Source organism: Diabrotica virgifera, chromosome 4 (genome assembly GCF_917563875.1).
Source record: "Diabrotica virgifera virgifera chromosome 4, PGI_DIABVI_V3a".
Lineage (NCBI taxonomy): Eukaryota > Metazoa > Arthropoda > Insecta > Coleoptera > Chrysomelidae > Diabrotica > Diabrotica virgifera.
Genome location: NC_065446.1, coordinates 218,449,540 through 218,461,817, shown reverse-complemented (window position 1 = coordinate 218,461,817; position 12,278 = coordinate 218,449,540). Strand labels below are relative to the sequence as shown.

Genomic DNA, 12,278 nt, shown 5'->3' with positions numbered 1-12,278 from the left:
TTGCGTAGCTAGATAGTGTGATACCCAGATATTTAAATTATTAAATGCCATCACTTGTTCTATTATCTGACCCACCAGCTCTAATTTACTTCTTAGTAGATTTGCTGTTATAACCATGCACTTTGTATTTGTGGGGAAATTAACGTGTTAAATTTCTTGGCGGTTATATTAAATTGGTGCAGCATACAGTATCTGTTCTGCTGTACGGCATGGAAGCTTGGACACTGAAAAAGATAAACATCAAAAACATTGAGGCATTCGAGATGTGGTGTTACAGGAGAATGTGGAAAATACCATGGACAGAAAAGTAACAAATCAAGATGTTTTACTGAAGATGGGGAAGGAATGCGAAGTCATAAAAACCATACAAAAGAAAAAATCTAGGCCACATAATGAGAGGAGAAAAGTACTCTCTGTTAAGACTCATAATCCAAGGAAAAATCTCGGGAAAGAGAAATGTGGGACGTAGAAGGATTTCCTGGTTGCGAAATTTAAGGGAGTGGTATGGGTGCAGTTCAATACAGTTGTTCAGAGCTGCAGCCAACAAAGTTAAGATTGCTGTGATGGTAGCCAACCTCCGATAGGAGACGGTACTGCAAGAAGAAGACAGTATAAATCATCTTTACTGTGAGAGATTAGTATTGCACCGTCTGCATATTTATTATTTAATCTGTCTGCATTATTTTAAGTTGTTTTCTTCCATTTGTCATCTATTTTTAGTTCGTACTTTTTTTATTATTTGGTCCATGATCAAGTTGAACAATGGAGGGCTCAGGGAATACATCTGCCAGCTTTAATTGAGTATTCAATATGAGTATTCTATAGTTTTCACTTTTTTAAGTTTTGCAAATTGGCCTTGATTATTACTCATCTGAAAATCGTTTTCAAAAAAGATTATTTTAAAATAGTGAGCTGTTTGGCGGTTATGATTCCCAAATTGACGGGTAATTTACTTGGCGTCGATCTTTGGAAATTCTGAGAGTGTTCCGAAGGCCGCCACAACTTGGGACTCAGACCTTTCCTTTTCTTGGTTGGTATAGCCAGACTGTATCGCCTTCCTTAAAGCTGACGGGAGTGGATTTCTGATCGAACCTAACCTTCATCCGGTTACTGGTGAGTTAGCTTATTCCTAGCGAAATCATTGACCCTTACCACTCGATCTTTTAGGTCGATGACATACTTGGGGAATGTCTCTTGGTCCGCCTCTCCGTATGGTAAATTGTCATGTAGAAGGTCGATGGGAAGTTTCATGTCTCAACCAATTAATACCATTGCTTGTAACCACTTGCTTTATGTTGGGAGCTTCGGTAGGCTAGCAGAAATAGAGGCACCAGTTTGTCCCCGTATCTGACTTTCATGTTCAGGGTCTCACCAACTGTGATTGCTTCTTGGTTGGATAGTGAAAGTACTTCTGGCCATCTGGAAAAATAGCCCATAGCAACCATCAAATACATTTTTCCTTATGTTGTTACTAGAAATGGTCGCAGAATGTGGACAGCAACTCGTTCCCATGGAGTCCCGATAATATACTGTTTGAGTTTTTCCCTCAATCTCGTTTTGTTCATGTGATTACACTGGTCACTTCATTTAAACCAAGCCAGTCTACACAAATCCTTGATAGAACAACTTGGGCACTGTTTTTGTTCCGTCTGGACTCTTCAATTTACAAGTGATAACGTCATCTCCCAGACAAAAGGAGTCCCATTGAAGCCAATATCCCTTTAATGCTTGCTCATATTTGTCAATCTCCTACTACTGTGGCCGAGCTCCGTTACCCAGCCTCTCCCGGACTATCTTTAGATCTGGATCTTTGTCGACTCTTGCGCGGCCAACACCGGGGGTTATTTAGATCCTCTTCTTCCACTTCGGAAACAGCTCTTACTTACTTGCTTGATGGACTTTGGATTACCTTTAAGGTAGAAACATTAAATGGGTTTTGCCTATAATATTTTTATTGCCTGCATCAATAGATTAAATTACTAGACAATGCTTTGTAAATGCTTTTTTGGTTTTTTAAACCTTTAATAACAAAGGATCTCGCAGAAACCTTATGGGAAATGGCTCTCTGTCAAATGCTCTGAAACTTTGGGTTTTGGTAGTCCTTTATGTGTAGAACAAAAGACTCAATGGGCACGTAGCTCCAAAAAATCATGGTTTTAAGATATAAGCCTCTGAAGTTAGAGGTACAGTGAGGACGTTTGAGTTGGAATAAATTCATTTTCTCGAGAATGAGCGACTCTGGAGATAAACAACAAATCAGATTGATTTTTATTTTTAAATTATAATTTTTTGGCATATATATCATACTAGTGACGTCATCCGTTTTTTTAAATAAGAATAGGGGTCGTGTGATAGCTCATTTGAAAGGTTATTAAATTCTCTATTCAATAATATAAATATTAACAATATGATTTATACAGGGTGCCCAAAACATTTTTTGAATTAAATTAATTGAGACAAAAAGAAGAATGTATATAATTTATTTAATTCGAAATACATTTTACTGTTGTCCGAGACCAGAAAAAAATATTTATTTGATAAATAAATATTGTTTTTCGCTTAAATTCAATATTAAAGCTGCCACCCACATGCCTCTTAGCAGTTTGAACATTTGATTTAAACGAAAGGGGTCGTGTGATAGCTCATTTGAAAGGTTATTTAATTATCTATTCACTAATATAAACATTAACATAATTATTTATACAGGGTGCCCAAAATTTTTTTTTGAATTAAATTAATTGAGACAAAAAGAAGAATATAATTTATTTAATTCGAAATACATTTTACTGCTGTCAGAAAACAGAACAAATGTTAATTTGATCAATAAACATTGCTTTTCGCTTAAATTAAATGTTCAAACTGCTAAGAGGTAGGTGCGTGGCTGCTTTAATATTGAATTTAAGCGAAAAACAATATTTATTTATCAAATAACCATTTTTTCCTGTTTTCAGACAACAGTAAAATGTATTTCGAATTAAATAAATTATATACATTCTTCTTTTTGTCCCAATTAATTTAATTCAAAAAAATTTTTTGTGCACCCTGTATAAATAATTATGTTAATGTTTATATTATTGAATAGAGAATGGGATAACCTTTCAAATGAGCTATCACACGACCCCTATTCTTATTTAAAAAAATCATCGAGAGCGCCATCACGCCCAGGTGGATGACGTCACTAGTATGATATATATGCCAAAAAATTATAATTTAAAAATAAAAATCGACCTGATTTGTAGTTTATCACCAGAGTCGCTCATTCTCGAGAAAATGAATTTATTACAACTCAAACGTCCTCACTGTACCTCTAACTTCAGAAGCTTATATCCTAAAACCATGATTTTTTGGAGCTACGCGCCCATTGAGTCTTATGTTCTACACATCAAGGACTACCAGAACCCAAAGTTTCAGAGCATTTGACAGAGAGCCATTTCCCATAAGGTTTCTGCGGGGTCCTTTCTCGAATCATGTTCATATAGCTTTCATGTTTTTTACAATATTTATGTCCCATTTTACAAATAAATGAATTGTATATCTAACTATAACATTTTGGTTTTAGTATTCAGTACTCTCCGTGAATTCACCGTTGCCAAAAGGAAGCCATCTTCAAGAAATGCTGCTTTTACTGAAGAAGACCGTCTACAGAGCCGGTTAGAACTCTTCAGTAAAGTCGTGTTGGAAAATGGTTATTCCAAGTTAAGAAGACCATAAGAAAAACAAAAGAAACATAACGGACCGCTCGGTCTAGGACTGAAATCTGTGATATAAGAAATATGACCGTTATTTATTAATTAAGAAGTTTTGTGAGTTTATTCACTTCTTAAGAAGAGATGTGGTTTTGCTTTGTAATTTAGTACCTACTCAAAAGACTGATATTATAATATTTAGTAAGGTGTAAATGTTAAGATTGTATATCCTGAGGATGATTTTAAAGGTTTATGTATATTACTATGTATCTATATTATAACAAAGCGTATATTTTTTAATAGATCTTTTAAATAGTGAGTACGTTAGTTCCTTGATTGAGAAATTTGGAATTGTTTGAATATTTTTGATAACAGAATAAATTTGCAATGGCTCGAAAAAATAAATGTGGCATTTATTTGACAGATTAATGACTCGGCGGCATAAAATGGTCGTGAACAAGTCATTAACATGGTTGTTAACATGTTAAATAGACACGTTACATTTCATAAAATGGTTCTGACATTTTTCAGTGGCTTTAGTGGTGCCTAAGGTTAAATATCATGATTAAATGGGGATTAAGCCACAATTGATTGTAATGAAAATTACATTTTAAAATTGTTATTTGACGTTTCGATTTCCACTCTGGAAATCGTTTAAAAAAGATTATTTAAAAAAGTTGTTGGAAGTTACGTTTTTCCAAATTAAAGGGTGACATAATTGGTCTCGATCCTGTAGACAAATAGTCATGGTTTTAGTTAAAAATTCTGAAAATGCTGTTCCCTCAGGATATCAAATTCTAATTAGTTTGTGTATTTTTATATATGTGTTTATGCATTATGTGTTTATTATTATGTTTATTATATATTTATCTATTAAATCAGGGATAGATTTTATAGGTATAATTATTATACTTAATATACAGGGTGTCCCGAAAAGATTGGTCATAAATTATACCACAGATCCTAGGGCCAAAAATAGGTTGATTGATCCTCACTTACCTATATACAATAGTGCACACAAAAATGTTACAGCCCTTTGAAGTTTCAAAATGAAAATCAATTATTTTCATATATCGAAAACTCTTAGAGATTTTTCATTGAAAATGGACATTTGGGATTCTTATGGCAGCAGCATCTTAAATAAAAATTTAAGTGAAATTTGTATAACCCATAAAAAATTTATGGGGGTTTTGTTCCCTTAACTTTTGTGTACGTTCCAATTTAATTATTAGTGTGGCACCATTAGTTAAACACACTGTTTTAAAAACATTTTTGCCTCTTAGGACTTTTTCGATAAGCCAGTGTTTATCGAGATATTTTGAATGTTTATCTAACCCACCACATATTTGTATATGGTTAAGTACGATAATAGAGACCTGTTAATAATATGAAAATGTACCTATTTATAATTTACATTTTTAGGTATATTTTGAAAAAGAAGCCACATCTCGATAAAAGGTGACATCCAAAACAGACTAAGAGGCAAAAAAAGTTTTAAAAACACCGTGTTTAACTAATGGTACCACAATAATAGTTTAATTGGAACGTACACATTGGGGGGTTTAAAGGAACAAAACTCCCATAAAAATTTTATGTAAATATATTAAGAAAGAAGCCGTATCTCGATAAAAACTCGCTTATCGAAAAAATACTGAGAGAAAAAGTTTTAAAAACGTTGTGTTTAACTAGTGGTACCACAATAATGAATTAATTGGAACGTACACAAAAGTTTGAGGGGGTTTAAGGGATCAAAACCCCCATTAAATTTTTATGGAGTGGATAAATCTCACTATAATTTTGTTTTAAGATGATCCTGCCATAAGAATAATACATGTCCATTTTCAATAAAAAACTCTTTAATAGTTTTCGATATATTGAAAAAAATCGATTTTCATTTTGTAATTTCAAAGGGCTGTAACTATTTTATGAGCACATTTGTACTAAGGTAAGTTAGGTTCAATCGAACTATTTTTGACTCCAGAATGTGTGATATAATTTATGACCAATATTTTCGGGACACCCTGTATATAGGTACAACAAACAATACATAAACATATAATGCATACACACAGAATACATAATCACATAATACATAAACACACAAAATAATCAGAATTTGCTATCATTCTTGGGAACAAACACTAAAAGCATGGTTATTTGTCTATAAGATCGAGGCCATGTAAGTCACCCGTCAATTTGAAAAGCATAACCTCCAAACAACTTTTTTTAACGATTTTCGTAGTTGAAATCGAAACGTCAAACAATAATAAATTACAAAATGTAATTTTTATTACAATAATTATTGCTGAATCCTATATAAACATATTTGAATTACAACTAACTATTTTTATTTTAAACTTTGTAATGTAATCTGCTATACCTATACTAGTGAGTATTGTGCTCAGAGTCTGTAATCGTGATCAGTGGCGTAGCTAGGGTGGGTGACACCCGGGGCGGTAATCGATGGTGTCACCCCAAATCCTAAAAATCCGATAACCGTATGTTTTGAATAATGAAAAAATTAAGAATTATAGTTAACGAAACTGCAGTAAATAGTATATCATCGTCGTCGTCTAACCTCTATCGTCCACTGCTGAACATAGGCCTCTTTTAAGTTTCTGCATGTCTCCTATCTCGAGCTACCACTACCTAGTTCCCGGCAGTTCTATATAATAGTTTATTTACTTTTTTGTTTTACACTATGTGAATGAATTAAAATATTTTTTTAGCTTTACTAGCGAAAAGTTCTGAAATCACATTTTCTATATTTATGTTTTGTGTTGCTTCATGTTCGATAGTTAATCATCATCATCCAGCCTCAATAGTCCACTGCTGAACATAGGCCTCCTCCCCTCGTTTCCATCTCCATCTATCCTGCGCCGCTCTGATCCAGTTTTTTTAGCTTTCTTAAGTCGTCAGTCCATCTTGTAGGCGGTCGACCGACGCTTCTCTTGTCTTCTCCTGACCTCCATTCCAGTAACCTCTTCGTCCATCGCCCATCTGTCGTTCTGGCTATGTGTCCTGCCCATCTCCACTTCAACCTGGCTATCCTTTCGATGACGTTAGTCACCTTTGTTCTTCTGCTAATTTCTTCGTTTTTGATTTTGTCTCGCATTGTTATTCCTAACATTGACCGCTCCATTCTCCTAACATTAATTGCTCCGTTCGATAGTTAATAAACCGAGGTTATTAAGCCTTGTTGACGTCATTGTTTCTCGCAAGTAATTCTTGATTGATTTTAGCTTCCCAAAACTTCTCTCACATGAAGCAACCGATGCAAAAATGGTCATAAACAAGTTTAAGGCGACCAAGTTTGGGAGAGATTCCATAAAATCGCATTCCACCATGAATTTTAAAAAGTCTACAGCTAACCATTTAGATACTGTAATATTGGCCGCTTGTAAAAGTCTTCTAAGCCTTGGTATTTCTAACAGGAGGTCTTCTTCTGATACCTCTTCATGGTAAAAGTCACAAAATGTTTTACTGTTCGTGGAAAAGTAAAGTGTGTGTCTGCACAGCCTCGAACAAAAAAGCCATATGGATGGACTGATCTGGTTTCGAGTTCAACATTGAATGTCAAAACATTTCAACATAATATTATCTTTTTGAAGTTCGGCTCGAAGTGTAGAGTTTTTAGGTAGAAATGTCGTCGTCTTCATATTTTGTCGTTGCAAAATATATGTATTACTTTATTTTATAATATGATTATGTTTTTCTTCAATATAAAGACGAAGTACCCCTATTTTGGTCGCTGATTGATCAATGCCTTTAATTATACAAAGCGGGCATAAGGTTATGTGTGGCACCTCTGGTGTATACATTTTCTTGTTGATGAGAGACTTTGTAAATTGAAGGAACAACACTATAAAAATGTTCTGCCAATACTTTAACTGCAGCCAGCATAGTGCGCAGTGACTGAGAACTCCAACGCGTTGTGGAAAGTCGCTTAACAGATGTTTTGCTGTGTTTAATAAGCACTTCCTAGCAGCTAATGGAAACACATAAAAAACTTAAAAATTGCTTCTTCAGTTGTGAAAAATGTTATACAAGATGTGTTTTGTGCAAAAGAGTGCTGGCCACATAAATTAATTAAATGATCAATAGATCCGAGGAAAATGGCCTTTTTGATTTTTGCTTTAATAATAGCTTGTATTCCTCCATGTACGCCGCTCATAACAGATGCATTATCGTATCCCTGTGAACGGTATTTCATAATATTTCTACACCATCAATTTCAAGCTTCTTGAGAATTTCGTTACTTAGATTAACTGCTTTTTTCCATTTAACGGAAAAAAATCCAAGAAATGCTTCTTACACCTCGACTTCTCTCGGTTTCGTCACAGTATAAAGAGGAACAGTAAAATTTCTTCTATGTAGGCACTTTGATCTCAAGAAGTACTACCGGAAGTTAACCGGTACGTAGCAATGCGAGAGTGGTACTCTAGCGGTCTAGCGACTGGGAACCTTGCGCGGTCGCCATGCGCCTTTTTTACTTCTTACTTCTTTACTTCTTTTTACGATTTTACTTCCAATTTTTCTCAGAGCAGTTCTAGTGTCCCTATTTATACTGTGGTTTCGTGTGTTCACAAAATAATATCGAACTTTAGATTGATACGTGAGTAAAGTCACAAATTAATGATTTATTCTTTTGTGATCGGGTCTCTCGGGTGTCACCCCTGAAGGGGTGACACCCGGGGCGGACCGCCCCCCCCGCCCCACCCTAGCTACGCCATTGATCGTGATGCTATTAGGCAGGTGGCTTTTGCAGAAAAAGGTCTATTTTATACATAAAAGCTAAAAATTATTTTAATCAATGGATTATGAGGCCAATGGCAATATGCTATATTGAAGTGGTATACAAATTATAAAAATTTTCCTTTTTGCTTCCAGACCACGTTCTTTTATTAATTTGGGTTATTTTAAGACATAATTTATTCTTGTGATTTTTTCGTAAAATGCTTACTTATTAAAAATGCCGAAAAAACTCAATTTTGATGTTTTTTGAGGCTATTTTTCGATAGGTTGGACATCGAATTTAAAACAACAAAAATTATGTGTTGTCAGCTTAAGTCAAGTAGTTCCAAAATGCGCAATATTATTTAGATTTTATATGCAAAAGTCATATTAAAATATCCATAAACAAATTGATATACCGTTGCCTTTCGAGATATTATATAGACTTGACAAACACCTGAACTCTAACGTTTGATACACATTGTTTGTTTCTTAACCACAAGCTGAATCTTATTTTATTTAAAAGAAATGATGCTATATTCTATATTATTACAGTTAAAAGTTTACCTGAAGTTTACCACGCTAACCTACTTGTTATAAGTAACCAAAAGAATAAATTGGTTTCTAATATTGGCTTTTAATATTTTTTTATTTGTTCCAAAATTGTTATAAACAAGCAAGTTCCCGTGGTAAACTTTGGGTAAACTTTTTACTTTAATTTTGTAGCATCATATTCTCTTGATTATAAAACAAGATTTAGTTTGTGGATAAAAAATTATTAATGGGTTTGGAACGTTAAAATTCAGATATTTGTCTGGACTATATATCCCGAAACGCAACGGTATATCAATTTGTTTATGGATTTTTAAACTGACCTATGCCATAAAAAAAATGAAAATGGAATTTCGCATTTTGAAATTACTGGACTCAGCTTTCATCATATTTTCTTTTTGGTTTTTTTTTTTAATTCAATATCCAACCTATTCAAAAATGGTCTCAAAATAAGCCAAAATCGGCCTTTTCGGCATTTTTAATGGCTTATTTGCATTTTAGGCTTAAAGTAGGTATTTTACAAAAAATTACAAGAATAACTTTCGTCTTAAAATAACCCAAATTATTGAAATTAAAATAAGAAAAAATAAATTTTTATAATGTGTTTAAAAATTGTTATAAATTAATATAAATGTTGCTATGGAAAATTTTCGGTAAACTTTTAAACATATCATATTGGCATCATTTGTCCACAAGTTTCATCGTGTGGGTATGAAATCAACCTTTTTCGAGAAAAACCACCAGCCCAAATTTATAGCCCAAATGTGCCCACATACATAATTGTTAGAATTTTATACTTTTGAAGTTACTACATTTTAATGGTTGGCTGATGTACTAGTGTATATCAGGGTTATTTTAATTAAATTTTATTTTATTGACGTTATAATTTACTTTAACTTTCTGTAGTAATTCGTTCAAATGCTTCTTCCTTGTAGGCTTTTTTGTATGCAAATCTTTATAAATATACTCAATCTATACCTTTCTATATTTCTTGCCAATGGAAGAAATTTCGCTGAATTTTCAACACTTAACACTAAAGGTATTCTTCTACCTCGCATTTCTTTCACTCTACCTATCAATTAGTAATTACAAGTAAAAGTTTTCAAAATTTTATGTTTCGCGAACTGAATTCTTTTATTTGATGGTATCGTTGTATAAGTAGTTTTGAAGGCTAAAAAATGGTAGTTGTGAAGTTGAAAATTCCTTTTATAATTTGACTTTTGGTGTATTTTTCAGTATCTTCATACCTTTCTTCTATGGTTTTATTACTATTTTTCTTGTTTGCTTCCATTTACCATAATACGTTGTGAAATAAAAAAATTAAACTAGTAGAGGTGGGAATTTTTCAATGAAAAACCTATAAATTTACGTTATATTAATAGTTTACAATTTTTAGACGTTTTGGAGGAGTTTGGCAACTACCACTGTGACAGGAGAATTTTTTTAAGAATTTTTTTAAATTCTCCTGTGACAGTTTGACTCAAGTACGTCTAAAGGTGTTAAACTATCATCGTAAATTTATAGGTGTCTATTGATAATTTCCCACCCCTACTAATTTCATTTCTTTTTATTTCGCAACTTATTATGTTTTCCGTCTTTTCCGTTATTTTGTTGTTTATTGACGCACTCATCACTGTATATTTGATACTACTGTTTCTACTGTTATCTTCCTTTTCTATTGTATTTTCTTTTTTGCATTAAGAATGGGTATCTCCGTTTTGATAGGTTGATTATTGGTTATGTTAGGCGAGGCTAAGTAATATGCCAATTTTAAATTTTTTTATATAATCAAATGACTATCATCTTCTGAATAATGGTGTCTATAACATGTCTATCATCAATACCAAAAAAATAATTGACACGTGTTCAGAATGGGCAAAATGCTCAAAAAGGAGTATCACTGAGCCACAAGCCCTTATCCCTTGCCACACTGTTCCTTCATAGTCCGATCAGACGGCTAACGCTTTTAACGCTATGTATATCTTATGCAATTTACTATTTTACTTATGAAATGAGCCACAATTTAAGTTGGAAATTAAATTTATTGGCGGCGACAACGACGACTTCCACTTCGGAAATCATTATCTAAATACAAATATAAATAAATTAAACAAATTTTTTACACAATTTAAACAAAACTAAATACAAAATATAAATAAATTAAACAGATTTTGTTTATTTGATTAATATTTTGTATTTTGATAACGATTTACGAAGTGGAAGTCGAAGCGTCAATAAATTTAATTCCCAACTTAAATTGTGGCTTATTTCTCAAGTAAAACGGTAAATTGCATAAGATGCCACAAAGAAATAGTTTCAGAACAATATGTATATCTTACTACCTACTTAATTTAGAACTATAATTTGTCTAAAATTTTTATTCGGAAATGTTACTAATTAAATTACCAACTGGATTTAAAAAAAGTATCTAGATGCCACAAAAAGCTTTCAAACAACGCTTTTAATCTCATTTAACTTGTTTATATTTACATACACAAGCAGAAACCATTTTATAAATCAACCATTATGTTGTTTTAATTTTAAAACTTTTTTTAACTGTTAAGTAGGTTGTGAAAAGAATGATTTCAGCTTGTCCCTGTACCATATATTTTATTTTATTTTTATGTTATTTTCGTTTTAGAAAATGCTCAAGAATGAAATATAAAACAATTTCAAATTTTTATGTCTACGTAGATGCAATATCGAGTTGTGTACCTATTTTTAGTTGTATGTAATTATTAAAACTTGCAAAATGGTTTATATTGTCATCTGATTATTAATTTATAAATAAAATTGTTAAATTTATGTGCATTTTGAATTTTTTTCTTTGTCCACAAACTTTTGGGTTTTGAATCCCCCTTCCCCCTCTACCGGAAAAGTTTAGATATTAGCATTCATAAAAATAAAGGACTAACTAGGCTTTTTTAATCCATGGGCAGTTGTTTTCTGAAAGACAGAGACAGCAATAGAGGCAAGGGCGGATCCAGGAACGATTTTCGGGAGGGGCCACAAAATATTTTTGGGGAGGAGTACCGGAGGTACGGGGGATAATTTTTAAAAATTAGGGTTACAATGGTGAGTTTTAAGCCACTGTTCACACACTTTTACCGTGTGTGAGAAGTGCCATAAAACTCACCATTCCTGCCGTAGTACCGATTCCTACACATTTCTTCGGATCCAAATGCAGTTCTTTCAACACGTTTAATACTATTTTTGGCAATTGGGATAGAATTCCCTCTTTCTTGATTTTCACTAATTATTTTTAGGTTCTCATAAGCATCAATGAATTTGACAAAGTCTTCACGA

General features: G+C 32.9%; 1 protein-coding gene across 8 annotated transcripts in view; it reads left to right on the top strand.

The window, feature by feature from the left end:
* LOC114326792 (protein phosphatase 1 regulatory subunit 3B) overlaps positions 1-11,777 on the top strand; it is a 355,647-nt gene extending 343,870 nt beyond the window's left edge. For all 8 annotated transcript variants that reach the window (XM_050648671.1, XM_028275230.2, XM_028275231.2 and 5 more), the window contains one exon: positions 3,560-11,777. In XM_050648671.1, coding sequence (XP_050504628.1) covers positions 3,560-3,655 — 96 coding nt within the window. In that variant the 3' untranslated portion in view covers positions 3,656-11,777. The remainder of the gene's footprint in view (positions 1-3,559) is intronic.
* Positions 11,778-12,278: the final 501 nt, after the last annotated feature.